General features: G+C 44.4%; 1 protein-coding gene across 1 annotated transcript in view; it reads left to right on the top strand.

Moving 5' to 3' along the window:
* Nucleotides 1–304: 304 nt before the first annotated feature.
* The window catches only part of LOC139256328 (histone H2B 1.2-like), a 29904-nt gene continuing 17184 nt past the window's right edge, over nt 305–13024 (top strand). Inside the window, exon 1 of the mRNA XM_070874202.1 lies at nt 305–407. Coding sequence (XP_070730303.1) covers nt 305–407 — 103 coding nt within the window. The remainder of the gene's footprint in view (nt 408–13024) is intronic.

Genomic DNA, 13024 nt, shown 5'->3' with positions numbered 1-13024 from the left:
AGTTCACCGATAGAGACAGAGATTAATTACAGTCACTGCACAAACAACTTCAGTTAACTCCTTTGAATCCAACACTTTTTGTACCACAAAATGTTCGAACATTTACCCGGTCAGAATGGGATGTATGAAGGTTGCAGAGGGAAGCAATGGTGGAAATAGCGCAGGCTATGGCTGGACTCTTTCAATCCTCCTTGTATATGGGAGTGGTGTCAGAAGACTGTAGGTTTTCAAATGTTACAGCAAGTTTAAAAAAGGAGAGTGGATTAAACCATATAACTACTGGCCGGTTAACCTAGCTTCGGTGATGGGGAAAATTCTAGAGGCCTTATTCCAGGCTAACATTATCTGTCACTTGGAAAAGCATGAATTAAGCAATGACAACCTGCACAAATTGCTTCAAAGACAACGTATGTCTGATAAACTTGATTGGTTGTTCTGATGAAGTAACGGAGAGGGTTGATGTGTGTAGTGCAGTTGATGTTATGAATTTGGACTTTCAAAGGGGCTTGCTACAGTGCCACATAATAGATTTAATATGGAAATGGAAACCCATGGAAGTAAAGGGACACTGATTGTGTGGATACAACATTGGCTAAGGGACAGGTAACAGAGAATAATTTGAAGGGTTGTTTTTCTGACGGAAAGGAAGTATAGAGTGATGTCGCCCAGTGATCGATATAAGGGCCAGTGCCCTGTTTGATAGAAATTAATGGCCTGGAGTTGTCTAAATGGCATGATTTTAAAGTCTGCAGATGGTATGAAACTCAGCAATGCAGCAAACAGTAAGGAGAGTAGCAGATTTGAGGAACACATAGAGAGACCGGGGAAATGGGCAGAAACATGGCAGTTAAAATTTAACATAAGAAAGTGTGAAGTGATACATTTTGGGAGGAAAAATGAGGAGAGGCAATATAAACTAAATTATGCAATTTTAAAGGGAGTGCAGGTACAGAGAGACCTGGGAGTTAGAACATAAGAACATAAGACATAAGACTTAGGAACAGGAGTAGGCCATCTAGCCCCTCGAGCCTGCTCCGCCATTCAACAAAATCATGGCTGATCTGGACGTGGACTCAGCTCCACTTACCGTCCGCTCCCCATAACCCTTAATTCCCTTATTGGTTAAAAATCTATCTATCTGTGATTTGAATACATTCAATGAGCCAGCCTCATCTGCTTCCTTGGGCAGAGAATTCCACAGATTCACAGCCCTCTGGGAGAGGAAATTCCTTCTCAACTCGGTTTTAAATTGGCTCCCCCGTATTTTGAGGCTGTTCCCCCTAGTTCTAGTCTCCCCGACCAGTGGAAACAACCTCTCTGCCTCTATCTTGTCTATCCCTTTCATTATTTTAATTGTTTCTATAAGATCCCTCCTCATCCTTCTAAACTCCAACGAGTAAAGACCCAGTCTACGCAATCTATCATCATAAGGTAACCCCCTCATCTCCGTAATCAGCCTAGTGTATCGTCTCTGTAACCCCTCCAAAGCTAGTATATTCTTCCTTAAGTAAGGTTATCAAAACTGCACGCAGTACTCCAGGTGCGGCCTCAACAATACCCTATACATTTGCAGGAGGACATCCCTGCTTTTGTATTCCATCCCTCTCGCAATGAAGGCCAACATTCCATTCGCCTTCCTGATTCCCTGCTGCACCTGCAAACTAACTTTTTGGGATTCATGCACAAGGACCCCCAGGTCCGTCTGCACCGTAGCATGTTGCAATTTCTCCCCATTCAAATAATATTCCCTTTTACTATTTTTTTCCAAGGCGGATGACCTCACACGTTCCGACATTGTATTCCATCTGCCAAACCTTAGCCCATTCGCTTAACCTATCCAAATCTCCTTGCAGTCTCTCTGTGTCCTCTACACAACCCGCTTTCCCACTAATCTTTGTGTCATCTGCAAATTTTGTTATACTACACTCTGTCCCCTCTTCCAGGTCATCTATGTATATTGTAAAAAGTTGTGGTCCCAGCACCGATCCTTGTGGCACACCAATAACCACCGATTTCCAGCAAAAAGTGACCCATTTATCCTGACTCTCTGCTTTCTGTTAGCCAGCCAATTCTTTATCCATGCAATACATTTCCTCTGACTCCACGTACCTTTACCTTCTGCAGTAACCTTTTGTGTGGCAACTTATCGAATGCCTTTTGGAAATCTAAATGCACCACATCCATCAGTACACCTCTATCCACCATGCTCGTTATATCCTCAAAGAATTCCAGTAAATTAGTTAAACATGATTTCCCCTTCATGAATCCATGTTGCGTCTTCTTGATTGCACTATTCCTATCTAGATGTCCCGCTATTTCTCTGTAATGATAGTTTCAAGCATGTTCCCCACTAGAGATGTTAAACTAACTAGCCTCTAGTTACCTGCCTTTTGTCTGCCCCCTTTTTTTAAACAGAGGCGTTACATTAGCTGCTTTCCAATCCGCTGGTACCTCCACAGAGTCCAGAGGAATGTGGGAGATTATAAAAAAAAGCATCTGCTATAACTTCTGCCATCTCTTTTAATACCCTGGAATGCATTTCTTCAGGACCAGGGGACTTGTCTACCTTCAGTCCCATTAGCCTGTCCAGCACTACCCGCCTAGTAATAGTGATTGTCTCAAGGTCCTCCCTTCCCACATTCCTGTGACCAGCAATTTTTGGCTTGGTTTTTTTTATCTTCCACTGTGAAGACCGAAGCAAAATATTTGTTAAAATCTCAGCCATTTCCACATTTCCCCATTCTTAAATCACCCTTCTCATCTTCTAATGGACCAACATTTCCTTTAGTCACTCTTTTCCGTTTTATATACATGTAAAAGCATTTACTATCTGTTTTTATGTTTTGCGCAAGTTTACTTTCGTCATCTTTCTTTCCTTTCTTTATTACTTTCTTTGTCATTCTTTGCTGTCGTTTAAAATTCTCCCAATCTTCTAGTTTCCCACTAATCGTGGCCAGCTAATAGGCATTGGTTTTTAGATTGATACTCTCCTTTATTTCCTTGGTTATCCACGGCTGGTTATCCCTTCTTTATTGCCCTTCTTTTTCACTGGAATATATTTTTGTTGAGCACTATGAAAGAGCTCCTTAAATTCCTCCACTGTTCCTAAATTGTGCCACCTTTTAGTCTGTGTTTCCAGTCTACTTTAGCCAACTCTGCCCTCATCACTCTGTACTCCCCTTTGTTAAGCATAGTACGCTCGTTTGAGACACTACTTTCTCACCCGACACTAATCTTTGGAGAGAGACCTGGGAGTTATCGGACACTAATCTTTGGAGAGTGACCTGGCAGTTATCGGACACTAATCTTTGGAGGTGACAGGACAGGTTGGGAAGGATTTTAAACCGAATACAGGATCTTTAGCTTTAAAAGCAAGGTTATTTTTTTAAACCTTTATAAAACACTGCTTAGTCCTGAACTGGACTATTGTGTCCAATTCTGAGAATCACATTTAATGAAGGTTGTCAAGGCCTTGGAGAAGGCGTAGACCAGATTTACTGAAATGGTACCAGAAATGAGACGTTTCAGTTGTATGTACAGATTGCAGAAGCTCGGGTTGTTCTCCTTACAACAGAGAAGATTAAGCAGAGATTTAATAGAGTTGTTCATGTTTATGAGCGGTTTGAATAGAGTAAATGATGAGAAACTGTTCCCGGTGGCTGATGGGTTGATAACCAAAAGAGACTGATTTAATATAATTGGTAAAAAAAAACAGAGGGAAGATGAGGAGAATGTGTTTTATGCAGCGAATTTTCATCTGGAATGCAAAGCCTTAATATGTGAGTGAAGCAGATTCAATAATGGTCCGTATTTGGCACTAAAACCCAGAATGTGTGGTATTTTGCCAGTGTAGTGTTAGACCCTTAACAACATGTACATTAATATTTCTAAAAAATGCTTTCCCTTAAATATATAATGAAATACCATTTTAATTAATGTTTAATATGTGAGGTATTTTTATTTAAGCTAACTGTAGATATATGTTTTGGGTATTTCCATTCATACAGATGATCACGTGGCCAAAAGGAGGCTTGAATACCTCTAGCGCCCCTGAGAGACATGTGCATTTCCCCACACATACCCCGAGAGTCTCCGTAACCTTTGGACCCACCGGTATGTGGGTCTTTCCCCACACAAACCCCGAGAGTCTCCATAACCCCCGAACCCACCATACATGGGCCTCTCCCCACACATACTTAGATATTCCCATCAAACATTCCCCGGTTAGGTGCATAGTAAAACTCGCTCAACCCTGTCCCATCAGACATTCCCAGGGTGGGTACAGCACGGGTTAGATACAGAGTAAAGCTCCCTCCACACTGCCCCACCGAATACTCACAGGACATATAGAGCACGGGTTAGACAGAGAATAAGCTCCCTCTACACTGTCTCATTAAACACTCCCAGGCCAGGTACAGCACAGCACAGGTTAGATACAGAGTAAAGCTTCCTCTATACTGTCCCATCAAACACTCCCAGGACAGGTCCAGCGGGTTAGATACAGTTTAAATCTGTCTCAAACACTGCCCCATCAAACACACCCAGGGCGGGTACAGCATGGTTTTGATATAGAGTAAAGCTCGTTCTGCATTGTCCCATCAAACGCTCCCAGGGCACGTACAGCACGGGATTAGATACAGAGTAAAGCTCCGTCGACACTTTCCCATCAAACACTCTCAGGACAGGTAGAACACGGGTTGGATACAGAGTAAAGCTCCCTTTAGTTATATTTCTGAGCACGGCACATTATTCGGACATCATGGGTTGGATATGGAGTAAATGTCCCTCTACACTGTCCCATCAAACACTCCCAGGGCGGGTACAGCATGGGTTGGATATAGAGTAATGTTCCCTTTAGTTATAATTCTGAGCACGGCCCATAATTCGGACAGCAATTATCCAGGTTCTGTGGTCGCAGGCCCTACACATCCTACGGAGCCTGAATTAATGTTGCCTTCTGCCGGGAATGTTGGACGGATCTGAAAGTCGGATTGAAGTCAGTCCCGTTGTTATTTTGCTCAGGGGTGAAGATGTGCCCGTGGTGTGGGTGGCAGAAGGGTGTGTAGCCCGGAACAAGTGTCACATCCTTCGAATTGGAGCCTGGCCATTCAGCCGTGATATCAGGAAGCACTTCTTCACACAAAGGGCAGTAGGAATCTGGGAATCTCCCCCCCAAAATCCTGTGCACTCCGAGCTTGAATTGAAAATGGTAACGCTGTAATGGACTGATAATTGTCGCGTAAGGGTTTTAAGAAACCAAGGAGCAAGATGGAGTTATGATACAGGCCAGCCATGACCTAATCGAATGGTGGACCAGGCTCGAGGGGCTGAATTGCCTCCTTCTGCTCGAGAGGTGTACTAAACTCCGAATGATACATTAGCAGTCTCCTCTTCGGCAGTGGTGGGCTGCACCAACAGCAAATCTCCAAGTAACAAGAGCAGTGCTTTCAACGTTTTTCGCTGAGACGCTCAGAGTTACAATGAGATGGCTGGTGTGCAGAAACTCTTTATTTGGACCTGGAGAGTATACTGCAGTTAATAACCACACGCACACATACACGGGGGAGTGAGTGGTGGGGGTCGGGCAATTGGCTCCACCTAGGGCATTATAAAATGGTAGTCCACTAAAAAAGACCAACAGTAACTGGAGTCAAAGCATCAATGTTTCTCCCATGCAGTTATTTTTTTATCAATAAACGGAGGAACCAATCTGAGTAATTATTTAGCTGGTGAAGAATTGAAGGAATTATTTTCCGCGACATACAGTCGGGCAACTAAAGTCAGAGCTCCCTGGATGATGAAACAGGCAGAGATTATGATGAAGCAGAAAAACAACGTGTATGACAGATGTCAGGTTGGAAATACATATGAGAATCAGACTATGTATAGAAAGATCAGCGAAGTGAAACAGAAAATAATAGGGGCAATGAGAGGGTATGCAAATAGAATGGTAGTCAACATAAAATGTAATTTAAAAGTCTTCTATATGAATACTTATAGCAAAAGGGTAGTCAGAAGAGGGGTGGAGCCGATTCGGGACCAACAAGGGGAACTATGTTAGTTTAGCCTTCATAGCAAGGGGATTTGAATATAGGAGCAGGGAAGTCTTACTGCAGTTATGCAGGGCCTTGGCGAGGCCTCACCTGGAATATTGTGTTCAGTTTTGGTCTCCTAATCTGAGGAAGGACGTTCTTGATATTGAGGGAGTGCCGCGAAGGTTCACCAGACTGATTCCAGGGATGGCTGCACTGATATACGAGGAGAGACTGAATCGACTGGGCCTTTAAGCACTTGAGTTTATAAGGATGAGAGGGGATCTCATTGAAACGTATAAGTTTCTGACAGGACTGGACAGGTTAGATGCGCGAAGAATGTTCCCGATGTTGGGGAAGTCCAGAACCAGAGGACATAGTCATAGGATAAGGAATGGGCCATTGAGGACTGAGATGAGGAGAAACTTCTTTACTCAGAGAGTTGTTAACATGTGGAATTCCCTACCGCAAAGCGTTGTTGATGCCAGTTCATTGGATATATATGGAGAGAAAGCAGGAAAGGGGTATTGAGGGAATGATCAGCCATGATCTTATTGAATGGCGGTGCAGGCTAGAAGGGCCAAATGGCTTACTCCTGCCCCTATTTTCTAAGGTTCTATGTTTCTATGCATAGAAGCATAGATGATGGCATCTCTCTTCAACAAGGAAGAAGATGTTGCCATAGACATAGGGAAGGAGTGGGGTAGAGTTGACTTGTTGAATAAAAATGGATAAATAAGAGGTATTGGAATGCTGGTTGAATTTAAAGTAGATACATGAGCAGGAGTGGATAGGATGCATCCTAGAATGTTGACGGATATGAGAGAGGAAATTGCAGAGATTCTGGCCATATTATTCCAAACCTCCATAGGTATGTGTGTGGTGCAAGAGGACTGAAGAATTGCAAATGTTACACTATTGTTCAAGAAATGGTGTACTAATAAACCCAGCAACCACAGGCCATTCACCTTTTAGAAACAGTAATCCAGGATAAAATTAACAGTCACTTGGCCAAGCGTGGCTTAATTAAATAAATCCAGCAGAGACTTATTAATGGTAAATCATGTGTAAGCAACTTGATAGAGATTTTTGATGCGGTAAAGGGGAGGGTTGCTGAGGACAATACGGTTGACGTAATGTACATGGATTTCTAAAAGACGTTCGGCAAAGTGCCACATAATAGGCTTTCCAGCAAAGTTAAAGCCCAAGGAATAAAAGGGGCAGAGTTAGCATGGATTGAAAATTGACTTTGCGACAGGAAACAGAGAGTCGTGATGAACGGTTGTTTGTTTTGGGCTTGAGGAAGGTATACAGTGGTGTTCCCCAGGGTTCGTTACTAGGACCACTGCTTTTCTTGATATATATTAATGATTTGAACGTTCGTGTACAGGGCAAATTAGCAAAATTTGCAGATGACAGAAAATGGATAAGTATTGTAAACAGTGTGGAGGAGAGTGATAGACTTCAGGAAGATATCGACAGCCTCGTAAAGTGGGCTGAAATTTAACGCAGTAAAGTGTGAATTGATACAGTTTGGTAGGAAGAATAAGAGGAATTATAAAGCTATATATACAATCCTAAAGTGCGTACATGATCAGGAGGAACAGGAGAAACAGGTATAAAAATCAATTAACCGTGCTTATGGGATCCTGTGCTTCATAAACAGTGGTATAGAGTACACAAGTTTGGAAATTATGCTGAACCTGTTAAAAAAAATGGTTTGGCCCCAACTGGAGTATTGTGTCCAATTCTTGGCACCTCTCTTTGGGAAAGATGTGAAGTTTGTGAAGGCCTTGGAGAAGATGCAGAATGATTTCAGGGATGAGGGACTTCAGTTACATGGATACATTGAAGAAGATGGGGTTGTTCTGCTTGGAGCATAGAAGATCGAGAGGAGATTTGATAGTTCAAATTCATGATGGGTCTGGACAGAGAAGTTCGAGAGAAACTGGCAATACAGGCAAAATGCAGAAGGCACAGATTTAAGCTGATGGGCAAAAGATCCAAATGATTTTTTTATGCAGCGTGTTGTTAAGAACTGGAATGCGCTGTCTGAAAGCGTGGTGGAGTTAGACTATATCTTATCTTTCCAGAAGGGAGTTGGATAAGTAACTGTGGAAAAAAAATCGCATGTCTATGGTGAAGGGACAGGAGAGTGGGACGAGCTGAGATTCGGCACGGGGTCGACAGGCCGAAAGAGCTTGTTCTGTGGTGTAAACATACAATGATTCTATGCAGAACCTGCCTTGGCAATGTTTCATGGGGACAATGTAGAGGGAGCTTACGTCTGTGTCTAACTCGTGCTGTACTGTCCCTGGGAGTGTTTGATGAGACAATGTAGATGGAGCTTTACTCTATATCTGACTCGTGCTGCATCTGCCATTGGAGATTTTGATGGGACAGTGTAAGGGAGCTTTACTCTGTATCTAACCCGTGCTGTACATGTCCTGGGACTGTTTGATGGTACACTGTCGGGTAGTTTTACTTTGTATGTAAACTGTGCTGTAGCCGGCTTACCCGTTATTGTACTACACATGTACAGGATCTGACAGTGAGACACACATGGGCTTTAAAGTTGCAGAGGGGAATGAATCGTTCCATTTTAGGTGATTATTTTATTCCAGTTGTATTTCTTATTTGAAAACTAAAGAGAATTCATTTTCACGAGAGCCCAAGGTGGAATTGCTATCGTGTTGTCATGATCATTGTCTACGGTATTGATTTAATGAGTAACATCAGCACCATCTCGCGAAACCTGACAAAGGTTTTGCTATGACCACACAGATACACAAATAGACTGTGAGTCCACACCTCCCTGTTCACTTGCTGCGTGTTCCAGCAGATTCTGTTTCTATTTCCATCTAAACATGTCTAGGGCTTCAGGTTTTGTATATTCCACCATCTTGTTTCTTTCTGTGTTTGAAGACTCTGAAGTTGCTCAGTTTGCATATGCATCCCTCTAGTCTGTATACAGATAGCTCCCCGAGAGAAGGAAGATTGTGGGACACCAGTCAGTGTACAGACATATCGACTAGTTAGAGGGACTGAGAGAAAACAGTCAGTGTACAGACATCTCCCGTAGGTCGAGGGACTGAGAGACGTCAGTCAGTGTTCTAACATCGCCCTGAAAGAGTAGAGAGAGACACAAGTTAGTTTACAGATATCTCGCTGAGAAAGAGGTGCCTGAGAGACACCAGACAGTGTGCAGACATCTCCCTGAGCGAATCGGAGAGACACATTAGTTTACTGATATCTCCCTGAGAAAGAGGAGAATGTGAGTCCCAGTCAGTGTACAGACATCTCCCTGAGCGAGTATGGAGAGACACCAGTCAGTTTACAGATAGCTCCCTGAGAAAGAGCGGTCTGTGAGACATCTGGCAAGTGTATAAATATCTCCTTCAGCGCGAGGGGCTGAGAGACAACTGTCAGTGCACAGTTATCTCCGTGAGAGAGAGGGAATGAGAGACGTTAGTCCATATAAAAATATCTTTCTGAGGGAGAGAGTCTGAGAGACAAAAGTCAGTGTATAAATACATCCCTGAGGGTGAGTGGCTGAGAGACATCAGAACGTGTATAAATATCCCCATGATGGAGAGGCACAGAGAGACACCAGTTACTGTACAGATACCTCCCTGAGGATGAGGGACAGAGAGAGACACGTCAGTTTACAGATATCAACCTGAGGGAGGGGGGAATCAGAGCTACCAGTCAGTGTACCGATATCTCCCTGAGGGCGAGGGACTGAGAGACACCATTTAGTGTATTGATATCACCCAGAGGTCGAGGGACTGAAGCCACCCGTCAGTGTACAGATATCTCCCTGAGGGAGACGGGACTGAGAGACACCAGTCAGTGCACAGATATTTCAGTGTGAGACACAATTCAGTGTACACAAATCTCTCAGGGGGAGGGGTGACTGAGAGAAACCATTCATTGTACACGTGTCATTTTGAGGGAATGGCACAGAAAGACGTAAGTCAGTGTAGAGACATCTCCCTTCGAGAGGGTGCTGACAGACACCAGTCCCTTTACTGATATCTCCCTGTGAGAACATCACTGAGAAGCATCAGTCAGTGGACAGATACTTCCCCGAGAGAGAGGACTGAGAGACACCTGTCTGTTTACAGATATCTCGCTGAAGGAGAGGGAATGGAAGCCAATAGTCAGTGTATAGATTTCTTCCCTATGAGAGGCTCAAAGAGTGAACATTCAGTGTACAGATATCTCGCTGATGGAGAGGGGCTGGGAGACACCATTCATTGTACAGAAAACTCACTGAGGATGAGTCTGAGAGATACCAGTCAGCGTACATATATCTCGTTGTGAGACACCAGTCAGTGCAAAGAGAGTGATGGTGAGGGAGACACCACTAATTGAGCAGACATCTCCCTGAGCGAGAGAGGACTGAGAGACACCAGTAAGTGTAGATACATCTCCCCGAGAGTCAACATAAAGTCAAAAAACATCTCCCTGAGAGAGAGAGATTGAGAAACACCAGTCAGTGTACAGATATCACACAGAGGGAGAGGAGGTGAGAGATAACAGAAAGTGAACCGATATCCCCCTGAGGGATAGTCACAGAGAGACAATCAGTGCAAAGATATTTCCCTCATGGAGAGGGAATGAGAGACAGCAGTCAGTTAAAGGTATTTCCTTCATGGAAAGGGACTGAGACACACCAGTCAGTTTACTGATATCTCCCTAAAAGAGAAGCAATGAGAGATACCAGGCAGTGCACATGTATCTCCCCATGACACAGTAGTCAGCGTACAGATTTCTCCCTGAGAGAGGGGACTGAGTGACACCTGTCTGAGTATAGATATCTCCCTGAGCGAGAGGTATTGAGATACACCAGTCAGTTCACAGTTATCTCCCTTTGAGAGAGGAACTGAGAGATACCAGTCCATGTACAGGTATCTCCCGCAGGGAGAGGGACTGAGAGACACCAGTCAGTGTACAGGTATCTCCCACAGGGAGAGGGACTGAGAGACACCAGTCAGTGTACAGATATCTCCATGAGGGAGAGGATAGTGAGACACCAGTCAGTGTACAGATGTCTCCATGAGGGAGATGCACAGACATAGATCAGTCAGTGTACAGCTATCTTCCTGAGGGAGAGGGACTGAGATACACCAGTCTTTGCACAGATATCTCCCTGAGGGAGATGGGACTGGGAGACACCATTCAGCGTACAAATATCTCCCTAAGAGCGAGTGACTATGAGAAACCAGTCAGCGTACAGATATCGCTGTGAGAAAAAGAACTGGGAGCGATCATTCAGTTTGCAGGGAACTCACTGAGGAGGAAGGACTGGAGGACAACAATCAGTGTACAGACATCTCCCTCAAAGAGAGTGACTGAGAGATAGTCAATTAGTTTACTGATATCTCCCTTTGAGAGAAGCAATGAGAGACACCAGTCTGTGTACCGATATCTCGCTGAGGGAGAGGGACTGAGAGACACCAGTCAGTGTACAGATATCTGCCTGAGAGGGAGCAACTGAGAAACGCCAGTCAGTGCACAGATATCACCCTGAGTTGGAGGTACTAAGAGAGACCAGTCAGTGTATAGATATCTTAGTGAGGGAGAGAGACTGAGAGACATCAGTCAGAGGACAGATATCTCCCTGAGGCAGAGGGACTGAGAGACACCAGTCAGTGCACAGATATCTCGCGGAGGGAGTGGGACTGAGAAGCACCAGTCAGTGTACACATATCTTCCTGAGGGAGAGGGTCTGAGAGACCACTCAGTTTAAAGATATCTCCCAGAGGGAGAAGGACTGAGAGACGCCAGTCAGTGTACAGATATATCACAGAGGGAAATGGACTGAGACCAGTCAGTGCACAGATATAACCATGAGAGAAAGAGAGACTGAGAGATATCAGTCAGTGTATCGATATCTCCCTTAGGCAGAGTGATTGAGAGACACCAGTCAGTTTACAGATATCACACAGAGGGAGAGGAGGTGAGAGATAACAGAAAGTGAACCGATATCCCCCTGAGGGATAGTCACAGAGAGACAATCAGTGCAAAGATATTTCCCTCATGGAGAGGGAATGAGAGACAGCAGTCAGTGTAAAGGTATTTCCTTCATGGAAAGGGACTGAGACACACCAGTCAGTTTACTGATATCTCCCGAAAAGAGAAGCAATGAGAGATACCAGGCAGTGCACATGTATCTCCCCATGACACAGTAGTCAGCGTACAGATTTCTCCCTGAGAGAGGGGACTGAGTGACACCTGTCTGAGTATAGATATCTCCCTGAGCGAGAGGTATTGAGATACACCAGTCAGTTCACAGTTATCTCCCTTTGAGAGAGGAACTGAGAGATACTAGTCCATGTACAGGTATCTCCCGCAGGGAGAGGGACTGAGAGACACCAGTCAGTGTACAGGTATCTCCCACAGGGAGAGGGACTGAGAGACACCAGTCAGTGTACAGATATCTCCATGAGGGAGAGGATTGTGAGACACCAGTCAGTGTACAGATGTCTCCATGAGGGAGATGCACAGACATAGATCAGTCAGTGTACAGCTATCTTCCTGAGGGAGAGGGACTGAGATACACCAGTCTTTGCACAGATATCTCCCTGAGGGAGATGGGACTGAGAGACACCATTCAGCGTACAAATATCTCCCTAAGAGCGAGTGACTATGAGAAACCAGTCAGCGTACAGATATCGCTGTGAGAAAAAGAACTGGGAGCGATCATTCAGTTTGCAGGGAACTCACTGAGGAGGAAGGACTGGAGGACAACAATCAGTGTACAGACATCTCCCTCAAAGAGAGTGACTGAGAGATAGTCAATTAGTTTACTGATATCTCCCTTTGAGAGAAGCAATGAGAGACACCAGTCTGTGTACCGATATCTCGCTGAGGGAGAGGGACTGAGAGACACCAGTCAGTGTACAGATATCTGCCTGAGAGGGAGCAACTGAGAAACGCCAGTCAGTGCACAGATATCACCCTGAGTTGGAGGTACTAAGAGAGAC

Source organism: Pristiophorus japonicus, unplaced genomic scaffold (assembly GCF_044704955.1).
Source record: "Pristiophorus japonicus isolate sPriJap1 unplaced genomic scaffold, sPriJap1.hap1 HAP1_SCAFFOLD_71, whole genome shotgun sequence".
NCBI classification, from domain to species: domain Eukaryota; kingdom Metazoa; phylum Chordata; class Chondrichthyes; family Pristiophoridae; genus Pristiophorus; species Pristiophorus japonicus.
This window is presented reverse-complemented; position numbering and strand designations above follow the sequence as displayed.